This window comes from Pseudomyrmex gracilis, unplaced genomic scaffold (genome assembly GCF_002006095.1).
Source record: "Pseudomyrmex gracilis isolate BER0280 unplaced genomic scaffold, ASM200609v1 scaffold_3, whole genome shotgun sequence".
In the NCBI taxonomy this organism is placed as follows: domain Eukaryota; kingdom Metazoa; phylum Arthropoda; class Insecta; order Hymenoptera; family Formicidae; genus Pseudomyrmex; species Pseudomyrmex gracilis.
Window position 1 is genome coordinate 1,862,093 of NW_018020587.1, and position 14,366 is coordinate 1,876,458.

Genomic DNA, 14,366 nt, shown 5'->3' on the forward strand with positions numbered 1-14,366 from the left:
TGCACATGTAACATACATGGTCGTAATATAACCTCTATTATAATATGCGCATGCGTTAGTTAAAGAGTGAGGGAATAGGGGCAGTATACGTTTTGGGAGGTTCGTCGGTCCCAACTGTATACGTTTTGGGAGGTTCTACTGTATATAGTAATATATATATATAAGAAAATATATTATACTTTTTAGAACACATTTAGAAATGATTTCCGTTCAATTGTTTTTTTGTCTATTATTTAAGTACATTAGTGTGTTATATGCACAGAAGTGTGTGCTAGTAAGAATTATATTTTACTGCGATGAAAAAGTACTGTTACTCTGTCATTAATTAATTCGTAATTAACGTATGTACAAAATCTGTTTATAAAATATATATCAGTTTTATGCGTTCGACGTTAAAAATCATTCAAGAAACGAAGCAACAGAGTCTTGTGCGAACTAGCATCGCTTTCTTGATGAAGCGAAGTTTTAAAATTAAGAGACAGATACAACTCAAGACGGACAGACATTATAGACACACACTGTACGAGTATTGTAACAAAAACGAGAGTAGACAATGCTCTGACAATTTACTGCGGAATGGAAGCTATAACAGAGGAAAAAACGCTGGTCAAAGATGAGAGTTTACACGGGAGTTATATTCATAGTACCCTTTTTACGATAATTTGACAACTCCACATCGATCTCGTCTACCTCGTCGCCCAGAAGATGATCTTCTATATCGAGCTTTGACTTTCCAAATATTCTGTAAATAGATATCAGATTGCAAAGTGATTTGACAATTATCACGGGCAACGTTTGTCACTTAGTTGACAATAGGAGAAGCAGGTGTTAAGCTAAATTCCATTCATTCTATACTGAATAGTATTGCAAAGGCATTACGTCATGAGGTAATAAAAAGCTTTAAAGAGCATGCATTTAATTATGTCACGACGTATAATATTTTTTTATGTAACTCGTTTTTATAAAGCTCAATGTGGGTAAGTATGCAGCAACAACATAGATTAGTACGTGATATCGTTTTTCACAAATACATATCTATGTATATTTGTATTGTTATACATATATTGTTATTTACAATGATTTAAGTTGCTTATTAGTATTGTTTAGAGAGAAATGCAATGTTATTATTTAATTACTTTAAATGAGGAAAGCGTATAAAAAATGAAGTATATTCTTGTATTCTCTGCGTATAAAAAACGATTACACACAAATGTATTAATCATACATGAGTACTCAAGCATAAAAAAATATATGGCATCTCTTTAGTTGAAAATGCGCACAAACATAATTTATTTCATATAAACATATGTACAGTAAACCTAAATCATAATATACATTGTACTAAGTTTCTAAATTTACACAGCGATTCTATTTATATGTGTATATATACATGTCTTTTTTGTACCTTGTATAATACATACGAAAAAGAAAGTTTAACAAGTAATTTTATTTCCAATAATTTAGTGTTAAATATGTTGGATATGTACAAGTGAGAATAGAGCATTAATATTCAGCTACTGTGCTATTTAAGAAAACACTCCACCGGGTAAATGTAAACAGTCATCAATACGAACTTAATAAAAGAAACTCAGTCAGCGCGATTTTGTGCGACGCAAAAAGAATAACATTTATCATTGATTTAGAATTTGTTATCTTGGTTTTAGTACTTGTATGCAATCTGATACAGCAAAAAAAAACATCGTGGTTTTTGCTTTGTTAGCGCTTGTTACAAGATGTATAATGAGAGTTATTCACAAAAATAATAAAAAGCATATATGAACATCGTTAATATTTTCGTGAACGAGCAAAGAACGAATGTTGCATTGTTATAATACAAAATAATTTCAATATGCAAATATAAATACATATGTAAGATCAGTATAAATAAATCATATTGTCTCTTTATGCGTGTTAGAATCGAATCACTTGTGATTAATACTTATACTTCTTCAAAAGTACTGTCATCATACCTGGATAATGTGGACATCGATCTTTTCATCACTTCCACTGAGGTGTCATCCAATCCACGATGGATTGATATCGCGTCCAAGTCGATCATTCGTGCCTTGGAGTGCGCCAACGCGGCCTCTCGATATTCCAATGTTTCCAACGTGGTTTTGGTTGGTTTACGATACCTTTGTCAAAGAATAAATTATACAAATACATAGTGAAATATTTCTCTGATTTGTGAAAAATAATAATGCAAAGAGAGTCTCTTGTTTTAAACTCGCTTACAATTTCAACAACAAAGAACTTCCTAACACTGATACTGAACTTAACGCCATAGCAGCAGAGGACATCCACGGTTCCAGAAAGAAACCGTAGGAGCTAAATACTCCAGCAGCTATGGGAATGCCTAGAAGATTGTAGATACTGGCGAATATAAAATTCAGTCTTATTCTGCGGACCGTCTTTCTTGAAAGATCTAGACACGCGATTACGTCCAACAGATCGTTCTGCAAAATAAGAAAGAAAGTTTGACACTAGCAATTCATTTTTATAAGATATACCAATTTCGTTCGCATCACTTACGCGCATCAGAACCACGTCGGCGGCTTCCACAGCAACGTCGGTGCCCGACGCGATAGCAATACCGACGTCCGACTGGGCTAAAGCCGGACTGTCGTTAACCCCATCGCCAACCATAGCGACTCTCATGTTCTGATCTTGCAGTCGCTGGATCTTCGCCACTTTGTGAGAGGGCAACACCTCCGCGAAAACTTTGGTAATGCCGACCTGTGTACACACGAAAAGAACCAGCAATTGCTAAAAACGATCTTACACACAAAAATCAAATTTTGCACGCGACGGAGTTTTAGTCGTACCTGTCTGGCGATCGAAGCTGCAGTTTTTCTGTTATCGCCGGTCAGGAGAATCACCTGCAAGCCCATTTTTTTCAAAGTATACACAGCGAGATGAGCCTCGGCTTTTACGGTGTCAGCTACGCTGACCATAGCGACTAGAACGTTGTTCACGGCGACTAGAACGGCGGTGCGTCCCAAATCCTCCTCGGCGATCATTCTCCCGTCGATCGTTTGTGGGATATTGATCGCATTTCGACGCATCCATTCCCGGTTACCGATGCAAACCTCGTACACATCATCGGCGATATTGTGATCGCCCTGCGAGTCGGGACTCAGCAGCAACTGCAGATCCGCGTTTTGTTTCTCTACGGCAATTGGCACAATGTCGATAGGCACGTTGTTGAGATACGCTTCGTCGGACGCGTTGCTACTTTGCTTTGTGAAGCTGACGATCTTCTCGCTTCGGAGTGCTTCGGTCAGAGCGGCTTGCAGATGTGACACCTTGCACTTGAGACCGCAACCAGCGACCGCTTGAAAATTCGTGCACTGTCCTGTGACTTCCGATCCGATAGTTTCTTTCACGTAGCGTACGATCGCTTTAAGAAAAATTAACAATCATTGCGAGATTCAACATAATCATGTAGAAAATGATGAATTACAATATTTACCCGACGCGATGGGATGCTCGCTGTTTATTTCTGCCGTGCCGATAATCATCAACAATTTCGCGAGCGAGCACATCTTTTCGTCGACGAACATAGCGATTCTGGTGACGATCGGAACGCCGTGTGTCAACGTTCCTGTCTTGTCAAAAACAACGCATTTGACTTTGTGCGCGTTTTCCAATGGTTCGGCGCCTTTGATAAGAATCCCGTTCAAAGCGCCAACCCCGGTGCCGACCATGACCGCAGTTGGAGTAGCCAACCCGAGCGCACACGGACAGGCGATCGCGAGCACCGACAACGCGCTCCGAAAGGCATACTGAAATATGATCTCTTCGCGATTCAACCCGTGCCAGTTCTCCTCGTCGTTGTGCGTCAAAGGCAGCCCCTGGAGATTTACGTAGCCAATGATGATCCAGATCACTAGCGTCACTACGGAGACCATAATGACCAGCGGTATGAAGTAGCCGGCTATTTTGTCGGCCAATTGCTGGATCGGCGCCTTACTCGTCTGCGCCTCTTCCACCAAACGCACGATCTGCGCCAGCGTTGTATGCTCGCCCGTGTGCGTCGCGGTGATCAATAACGGTCCGTTCTGATTGATTGAACCGCCGATCACAACCGAGCCCTTTTTCTTGGGCACCGGCATACTTTCGCCCGTGATTAAACTCTCGTCGCAAGTTGATTGTCCGGATAACACACGACCGTCAACGGGCACTTTGGCGCCCTGTACCACCTTCAACACGTCGCCACGTTGAACCAAATCGATGCTTATCAAACGTTCCGACAGTATCTCGTTGTTGGATCCCAATGTTATCAGCACCGCGTCCGTGGCTTTCAGTGACAGCAACTTCGAGAGAGCTTCCGATGTCTTTCCCTGAAAAAAAAACCAAAAAACATCTTCGCGTTACTACACGATATATCCAGATGTCGTAGAAGTGATATTGAATTGTTGTCGAATAGAAACCTTCGCCACATGTTCGAGCCATCTTCCTAAACTAATGAAGACTAGAAGCATCGGCGGTGTATCGAAGAACGTCTGCGGACTAGTGTCTTCTTGCATTATCATAGCCGCGGAAAGAACACAAATGGAATAAATATACGAGATCGTGGTAGTCATTGAGATCAAGACGTCCATGTTGGTCGTATAGTGCTTCAGAGCTTTGTAGGCTTGAACGTAGAAGTGCCAGCCGCCGAAGAACTGTGCAGTAAAAAAATACGAATGTTTATATAAAACACACATCTATTAAAAAACAAACAACCAAACAAAGTACTCGTTTTACGCAACGCGCATACTTGCACTGGCGTAGAAAAGAGGAAGAGAATTAGATTTTCCATGGAAAGACCAGGCAGTACGCAACACATCTCTTTGTGCGTTTTGTTGCCGAGCGACATGATGAGCATGAAATACGTCATGGCTATCATGCACGGTACTCCAAAAATTAATGATATCAGAAACGCCGTTCGCCACTTCTTAATCTCTTTTCTGCAACACACACGGAGAGAATCAAAAGTTTCTGACTCGCGGGGAATGATTAACGAGCAATATACTTCTTACGTGAATTTCGATCAACTCACTTCTGATCCAAGTAGTCTCTGTTCTCTTTATCTCGATTGCTAAATAAACTAGCGGTGAAACCTAATTTATTGATACTTTCGATAATATCTCGGACACCGGTCTTTTCTATGTCGTACTTGAACTTGCCACGTTGCGTCGCCAGAGCGACGACCGCCGACCGTACGCCGGGTAATTTCTTCACGGTCGTTTCGATTTTATTTACGCACGAGGCGCATGTCATACCCATAATCTGAAATGAAATACTTCGATTAAAAATCAAAAATCCACACATATAGTTTTTCAACTTTATCTATAACTTTTATATTACGTCTTACTTTTAATTCGACCTCGCCTTCTCCGGTTCCGGGCTCTTCGATCAAAGTCGTGGGAAAGCCCAATTCTGATATACTTGAAGCAATGTCCGCCGCTCTTATTTTGTCAGGGTCGTACATGACCTCCGCCTTGGCGGCCATCAACCCCACTAATATGCTGCTCACTCCGTACAACTTTTTACAGTGTTTTTCTATCGCAGCGACGCAGGAAGCACAAGTCATACCCTTTAGACAAACACAAATTACTTATCCACAATTCGTCGTGTGGCAGGAAAGCAAATTTTATTCTCCGATCTTCACGTTAATGTTACATTCGCGATAGACTCGAAAGCAACGTACTGATATGTGTAGGAAGCACTTGGACAAATGTTCTTTCTTAACGTCACCGCCGCCGTTCGCCTGCAGTGCCTGCAGTTCCGTCTTCTTCTTGTCGGCAACGGCGTTCGATTGCGGCGATCTCACAACTCCGTTACTAGTTTCTTTCACGTATGCGGTGAAACCCATGTCCTCTATGTACGTCGCTATCTCATCAGCTGTGAGGTCGCCGCTGCTGTAGGAGACTTCGGCTTCTTTATTTTCCAAGCTCACAGTCACGTTCATTATACCGAGTTTTTCGCTCAGAACACCTGCGAAGGAACATTTGGACGTTTGAATATCACGCGCGAACTCACAAGTAATATTTGTTTAATAATTATGTCGATTATATCACGATCTGGTATTTTTACCGGTAATATTGTTGACACACGACGAGCAGGTCATTCCGTCCACGTGTATTTTGCAGGTGCTGACGGCAGGTACCGCCAGGGAGGTATTTTGCGCGCCGTTTGTCACGTCGTCGACAGGCAGAGTCGCGGTGAACCCCATGTCCTCGATCGCTTCCGCCAATTCTTGCGGCGTCGTCTTCTGCGTCCTGTACTCGATGTATCCGGCATTTTCCTCCAAGAAGACCTTGATGCTAACGACGTCGGACCGCTCGCCGATCGTTCCCTCGATGTTTCTCACGCAACTCTGGCAGGTCATACCCTGAATGCCGATTCTCACCGAGCTGATCTCCTGTCGCACTTCCGGCGCACGCGGCACGCGCACCAGATGCGTCGTGCCTTCGTAGTCGGTGTCATCATCGCCGTCCCTATAAAAAACAAAAACAAAAAAATAGTACGCATGTAAACATAGTATATAAATTAATTTTTAATTTAACAAAGTAATTAACGGGAGAGAATGTGGAAATGCGTTTGACGCTATTAAACATTCCTCGAGTTTACCGCCCGCATGAAGAGAACAATGAGATACTTTGTATTCGAACTCTTTCTGTCCCCGTTTTCAGCTCTTCTCACGCGTTCCATCCTGACTCGTACGAGATAACAACAACGGAACAAAAAATCAAACGATTATCACACGACAATTTTCTTTGAGATAACGCTTTATTTACTGTGTCAATTATTTATCGTGGATTTGCAACAACACAACGATAAAGATCGCATTATTGGGCGATTCTGTGCGTATCTTCGTAATTCGAATGAACGCAGCATTTAGAGCATCCTAATGGACTCTCCGATGACCCGTGGCGAAGCCACGAAAGAAAGAATGTCAATCGTGACCCCGTCACGGTTTCAAAAATTCTCGCCCCATTATCTCGCAACTGGCGATAACGACACACGGAAACGAGTTTCTGACGTTGCGAACGTACGTATTCGCTGACGAGATGACTCAACCGAATTAATTATTAAGCGAGATTAAACACCCGCCTTCTATTTGAAATTAATATACACGATTAAGAAACTGTACTCTTGATGTGAGAGACACGTTTCAAGAGAACTTTATGTTTCACTTTCTCTTTCGAGAAGTTAATTAATTAATGTCGCACGGAAAGAAAATAATAATCGCGAAACTAACTAAGTGGTCATTAACGTTTAATTGTAATTGTTTTTTACAAGTATAAAAGTGCACCGGTACTTTTTCCACATAAAAAGATTCGCAACATTGCGCAATTGTCATCGATTGCGTGCGACGCTTTTCGCGAAGCTTACCAGAAACCATCGGTGGCGCCGTAAGTCTTGCTAAGAAGAGGTCGTTTTTCCTCGCTTTTTCTCGCCATTTTCAGGGACTACGCCGGAAAATCAACAACTTCGATTTTTTTTATATCCGAATCACTAATTTGGAAAATGTCGTTTTAGCATTCGATTATAAACACGTTAAACAAGCACGCATACACACACAACTCAGTAAAAAAAAATTTGTTTGTTTATTATTGAATTTTCGTGAAATTAAATTTTCAAACTTAACGCACAGGTTGCGAAAGAGTTGGGTGAGGTTCGTATCAGCGATACAGACGCAACAATAAAAAAATCGTTGAGCAGCTTTAAAATGAAAACTTAGCGTTTTTTATCTAATTATTGAATTAAATTCCAAAAAAAAGTGAAACAGTCGAGTTCTTATCTCAGAGGATTACGTGTGTGACCAGGTATTTTAATGCGTGCGTTGTATTGTTTTTCGAATTGCACACGTATATTGTTATCGCGTATTAGAATAATTGATTTTTATGTTTTGCGACTACGTAACGATGGTTCGAGACAAAACACCAACGGCAAAATTAGACGCAGTATTATGCAATGGTTATATGAAAACTTTTAGTTCATTGTCGCGCTCCCGATAAGAGAGCCGCCGATAATGGATTACAGTTCGATTTCAATCGTCTTCGGATTTCACCTCTTCATTGCTCGAATTTTCGTTTCGTTATTTTGAAAATTATTAAAAATACCGTGTGAAAAAAAAAATAGCGCGTTCGATCTTTCGCAAAAAGAAAAATTCGGATGCGTTTTGCGGATCGCCGATTGCGATTTTTCAATCAATCTTCGAAGACGTGAGTGGGGAAAAGACGCGGCACCAAAATTTCGAGCGATACTCGACACGAATTGATATCACGGAACAACTGATAACGGCGCTAATCGCGCATCACCAAGCTGCCTCGCGTCAGGTTGCTCACGATCCGATTTTGCTCACGGCACTTCTTTTTACGCGCTCGCCGGAGAGGATATAATAAAAGCTGGCCGATATATCAGCGATCAGCTTGCGCGACAACGCCGTCCTGGATACGCGCAGGAGTCACTCGCTCGATGAAGAGTGAATGCTTGGAGTTCCAATGGGATGCGCCCACATCCAGGATCGCGATTAATTTCGTCATCCCGTGATGCGGATGACCTTTTTGAAACCATTCCCTCTATTTCGAATCTCGTTTTGTTCTCTCGAAGAGAGAAAACGCAAGTCGCCGCAAGTTTGCGTAAGTGCGCGTTAACAATTGGACAATATACATATTTATTTATGTTATAACACTTCAAGTGCTTGACTCGGGCACTAATATTTTCATACATTTCAATATTTTTTTTTTTTTTGTGTTTAATGCTTATTCAAAGTGAAAAGTTTTGTCGCACACGAGTCGCTCTAAATTAATTGTCAAGCCACTGACTATTGTTTATATACATTTCAGTGCCAAGTGAATTTTTTTTATTTAATATTATATTAGCGCGTCATTAGCTGCTAGTTTAAATGACGCGCGTGTATGCGTAATTTGTGTTTTGTTTAACGACTTGAGCGACAAGTCGTGTATAATTATCATACATAGTGTCCAATACTTCCTGCAATAACAGAGTTTCGCGATAAGCGCGCATCTTTTGCAAAATTTGCGAAATCTAAGAGATAAGAACGCAATATCGTTATATGTGAGCGCAACATTGTCCGGTTGTTGTTTTCTCAATGCGCGAACGCGCGAAAGTTTCTTCTCCCGTGATCGTGACAACAACCTTAGCGGTGTTTCGAGCGTTTTAGAAATTGCGCGCGAGATAAATCGGGCCTCGCGAATATCGACCGCAGAGCGATTACATCCCACGCATCACGAAACGCAAGGCCGTTCGGGGATATATCTCGCCGAGTTATCATAGATTATTGCCGAGGCAAGTACGGGGTTTTATATTTAATTTGTGAGCAGGTTCGCGAGAGAAACACATTTCTCTCGCGTCTAATGCAAAGTTCCGCGGAATTGCCGGTTTTTATAAGCCGAGCGTGAAAGTATTAAGCAAAAGGCCTCCACGCTTTCTGCTCGCGGTGAACTTTTCTCCGGCGCAAATTCGACGCGTGTTATTTGCGCGAATTTAATGACAAAAAGATCTAACGATATATCTAGATTAAACAAAGTACGTTTTCGCGACGCGTGTAGTTTTATCTTACAATTCGCAAGAAGTCATGAAAATTTCTATTTCTTATCAGCAACTGCTGACGAGACGATACATATTTTTTACTCGAGTTCTACTTTACTGGGTACAAAGTTTCTGCTATTTTTTTTCTTAGAATTAATTAACAAGAATAAGATCTTTTTGTTCTGCACGGGTTTGACTTCTGGACCGAGGTGTCTTTTTCCTTAATAGATTTTTTATTTTCTATGGGAAATAAGTTGAATATTTTATCTGATGTGCGATGCAAATTCGCGCAAACGCATTGGCTCACATTGACCAAATAAATCCTCGCTAAAGATTTCTTTTTTTTCGAGAAACACCAGAATTCTATTTAACAAAAAAAAAAGTCATGAGATTATTATATTTTACACAAAATAATTGACAATTCGCGAGCGCATACTGACCCCAGTAATCTCGTGTTTTCGCGCGACATCGCCGCGATATCCGCCAGATTGCGATAAGCCAGCTTGACTCGATGGACCAATGGACCGCCGAACTTCGTCATCTTAAAAATTGGACGGTGCGACGCAACTGACGACGTCTCTTATGTCAAGATTGAGCGTAAATTTATCCTTGTATCGTAGATTTCTTGTCGCATTCTTGTCTTCATAATTATTCCACGAGATTAATAACCCTTATGAGTGATCTCTCAAGAGCAACATGTAATGCAAATGATGTTACGCGTGTACGCAAACGACGTGTAAGTATCGCTAAAAAAAATTGAGGCGGCAGAAACTCGCCGTACGACCACGTGATGCGGAGACAATTCGATGAGGTAATCAATCACTGCCCTATCATGGGCTCTCGACGAACGAGCACCGAGTAACTAACTTTCTAATCACATCACAACACCTTGAATTATTTGCGCACATCGTACGAACACCGTGTCTGCCGGAAATAAAATATTTGCTGTCAAAAATAAATTAAAAAAAAAAAATTTAGATCAAAAATTCACACACAGTCTCCGTTAAAAAATATTGTTCTATTGTTTGCGTTCCTGAAACACACATTTCCAAGACACTTGATCAATTGCCGCGGCGCGTTTTAAACGATACGTGTTCTAAGCCAAAGCGAGAGTGAGCATCTGAGGAATTCAGATGAGGTGAACTCGGGACCGACTTATACTCGGGCCAAGTGTATAACGAGACAGAGAGAGGAGAAAGGCGTGCTCTAGATCTACCTCCTCGGCAGGATAGAACGGAACTCCGCGTGACGGAAGGCGAAGAGAAAAACGAGTCGATTATCTTATAATTATACGCGAAGTAATGTGAAATTCTGACTCTTGTCAAGTTACAAGAATAAAGTCTATCGAGCACTGTTGTCTCTCTCTTTCTCTCTTTCTCTCTCTCTCAAATTTAGAAAATCGTTGACGACGTGAAATATATTAAACTACAGTGAAATATATATTTGTAAGAACTTATAATGTAACTAAGACGGAGACGTTCTAAGACCAATCATCTCAAAAGAACAAGACGTTTCAATTATTCTGTTATGATCATCGTTGATAACGCTCTAAATTTCCTCGAACGCTTTTATTGCGCAACAAACTCCTGCAGAAGTCGTTAAAGGATTAAATAATATTACTGTCGCGGAAATCATCTTCGTGTGCTGTTAATTGAGAGAGTTATAATTATTATTTAATTATTATTTTTACAGTCTCCTTAAACGAATGGAAATATCTTATCTTCGCAAAAAAATTCTGTTAAATCAATATATTGTCTTTAATCGATCTTTTACATTCCGACGACGGTAAAGGTTTAACAACTAAAACCGCTACGTCTCGTGCGTATCGTATCGCTTAATAGACATTAAACCGTGAGTCAAGAGCTGCATCTAATTTATTGCGGCGAAACGCTGTTTATTTCGAGACGCCTAGAATTACAACGCGCATACGCTCATATCAAGAAGTAATTCAATTTTGTTGATCGCGTCGTCTCTCTTACAATGTGTGTTTTTTCTCAACGAGAGAGAGAACGTTGGGACACGTTGATCGCGTCGTTGATGGATCGACCATAAGATAAAAAGTTTGTCGATTCGAGTTAATTATAGAAAAATGACGTGGAACGAAACATGATTCATTTCACGATTAAGGCGGAAATAAATTAAGAAACACTCTGGGGGAATTCCTGAAAATTTCCACAACCTCGTCAATAAATGAGAGAAAACTCACCTGGAAGACGTTTCAACTAGCATGTATTTCCAGGTGATATTCTTGATTTTTCGCATCATTTTGCGTCTCTTTCGAAAAATATCCTCGAATCTTCTCTCACGATTTCCTCGATATGCCGTTAAATTCTCGTATAAACGCGAATGTGTCGCGAAAATAGTTTTCCATTCGCGGCTGTGTGTTTCCTACTTGTATTATTTTATACCGCTTGTGTCTTCGAAAAAAAAAACGCGCAATACAAACGACACTGAAGAATTTTCATAAAAACAATGATATAATGTTTTTTTTTTTTTATTACCGCGAGTTGTCACACGGATTCGCGATTTCGCGCACTGACATCGCAACGAGCGTTCACCGAGCGATAACGCGCGAGGAAGAGTCAATCGTAAACGGAACGCCTGTTAATACAATAATCTATGTATAAATGTTGTATATACCGTGTAACAAGCGATTTCGGATCGCATGCCGCATCATTCGCCACCGCGGCACTCAAATTTCGATACTCCTGGATTCCGATTACAAAATGATACACACCGCATCCACTCGCATGGTTGTTGAACGGTATCGTGTTCTCTTTGCGCGCCTACGTAGCTTGCGCGTTGCCTAACACACAGAGAGGTGCGTATATTTAACTACGCAATCGAATACGGTGACTTATCAAGTCTGCATCAATATACATTTAAAATATTTTCTATTCGCGCAATTCGACTTTTAGATATTGCGCGGTCGATCACAAAAATCAATTAACTATCTTATTATTTATCTTCGCAGTAAATTGCTTGATGATATTTCTTGCATAATCGCATAGTGTTTTCATTTCTTGATCGAAGTTAAATATTCCACACGAAAAGAAAGAGATTAAAGTTAAATCACGAATCGAGCGATTTCGTTGCTTCGTTCGACGAAAAGATGCGTCAAGCCACTAAACACCTCTAACGAACAATTTTGACTGGCAAAGAGGAAAGCGATGAAATATTCAAGACAGACTTTGTTATACGCGATAACGCGAAGGGAACGCACATTATTTTGTTGTCTTCCCAAAATGACGTTAGGAATATCGTCGCGTTTCTTATTTGCAAACACAGCGAGCGCACGCAACCGACTGACTTGACTGTTTTTCGCGCTGAATGCGACCTGATGCATACGCGATTTATAAAGATTTATAGGAAAAAAAGATAAGATAAATTCTCTAACACCACAAGAGCCAACAACATTTCTCGAGATCTCGTCTAAGTCGCAGGGATATAAATTGTTTTTACGACGTACAGACGTTTTCTTGTACGAGATAGATCAAAAAGCGAGACCAATGCCAGTCTCTTTCTGGATGACTGACTGACAACGCTCTGTTTGTCTCAAGGTTTCCTTGAGACACGAATTAAATTCAATTGTAGATTTCATTGTCGGCACGATGAATATTGGACTCAAATCGATTCAAGAAAATATATGGCCGTCAAAAAATAGTTTTTCCTTTTTGTCCGCTTGGGAAATAAAAAGAAAAAAAACAACATATATATGCGTGTGTGCTATTGGTCAATTCCAACAAAATAATCAGGTGATCGAGAATCAGAGATGGAGCAAAGCCCTAAGAAACAAATACATGTGTGTTATGATACACTTACAATATTCGATATGCATTTGTATGTTTAAATATAAAATATATATTTCTATCTCAAATTCTCGGATATGTATTTGTATCTTTTTTGTTTTGACTCCAAGTCAGAATAAATTTCTCCAAAGAGAATTATGTGCGCTTTACTCACTCTTTTCTCGTGGACTGATCGTTTGTCTTGTTAGCAGCGTCATTTCCTTCTTCTGCAAGTGAAATTTAAATATATATATCAAATATATTTAGTGTTATCTTTCTATAAATTAGCATCCAAATGCAACATGTGTGTACAATATTAAATACTTATCGTTTACAAACAAACGTACCTTTATCAGCATCCACATGGTCATTCCTCAAATCTAGTTCGTCCAATTTTTCTATTTCCTCCATTCTTCTCTGTAACGAGACAAAGTTAAGACAAGCACGTCAAGACGAATCATGTGTCAACTACAACTGCTCAGTCACGCGAAATACGGCCGTCAAAAGAAACCAAGAAGGAGAGAGAGACACACACACACACACACGCACACACGTGTGTTTCATTTACTTCCGACCGCTTTCAATGAGACGAGACACAACAACAAACATGTACTGCACACGTACCGTTCAACACACGATTCCTCATGTAGCTTTTCATACGCGAGCAGGCGTTGCAACTCAGCTGTATAACCTAAATCCCCGCTCTTCTCGTTGATTTTTCAAACGTAACCGCGCATCATTCACTCGGAAACGTGTCGACGACAATAACTGGTTGGCCAATGACTCGTCGTCGCTCTCGCAGGATACACGTTTCGATTTCCGAAATCGCACGGCACGACAAAAACGCGCGGGACAAAGACGGCGGCACGCGTGCAAAGGACACACACGCGCCCAGTCTCATTCCTCCTGTCGTCGAGTTCTTTGTGCAAAGTTGTCAGTTGTGTAGTTGCACCTCGCGCACTTCGAATCGAGACAGACGTATCGGTCGCGGTTGAAGAGAGAGAGAGAGAGAAACGAAGAAAAGAAGCACAG

The 14,366-nt window shown here is 40.6% G+C and overlaps 1 protein-coding gene across 3 annotated transcripts; it reads right to left on the minus strand.

Moving 5' to 3' along the window:
- Nucleotides 1-147: 147 nt before the first annotated feature.
- On the minus strand, nucleotides 148-14,365 carry LOC109855868 (copper-transporting ATPase 1). 3 transcript variants are annotated; one of them, XM_020430546.1, is made up of 15 exons: nucleotides 13,959-14,365; nucleotides 13,682-13,751; nucleotides 13,510-13,561; nucleotides 6,082-6,485; nucleotides 5,696-5,982; nucleotides 5,360-5,581; nucleotides 5,045-5,274; nucleotides 4,763-4,952; nucleotides 4,434-4,667; nucleotides 3,473-4,343; nucleotides 2,826-3,400; nucleotides 2,533-2,736; nucleotides 2,236-2,456; nucleotides 1,971-2,135; nucleotides 148-742 (listed from the first exon to the last, which is right to left on the minus strand). In XM_020430546.1, exons 2-15 carry the CDS (start codon nucleotides 13,743-13,745, stop codon nucleotides 622-624), a joined length of 3,840 nt encoding a protein of 1,279 aa, XP_020286135.1. In that variant the 5' UTR covers nucleotides 13,746-13,751; nucleotides 13,959-14,365; the 3' UTR covers nucleotides 148-621. The 3 variants fall into 3 exon arrangements, with proteins under 3 accessions (XP_020286135.1, XP_020286145.1, XP_020286154.1); XM_020430556.1 differs by lacking the exons at nucleotides 13,510-13,561; nucleotides 13,682-13,751; nucleotides 13,959-14,365 and adding an exon at nucleotides 9,987-10,773; XM_020430565.1 differs by lacking the exons at nucleotides 13,510-13,561; nucleotides 13,682-13,751; nucleotides 13,959-14,365 and adding an exon at nucleotides 7,384-8,289.
- Nucleotide 14,366: the final 1 nt, after the last annotated feature.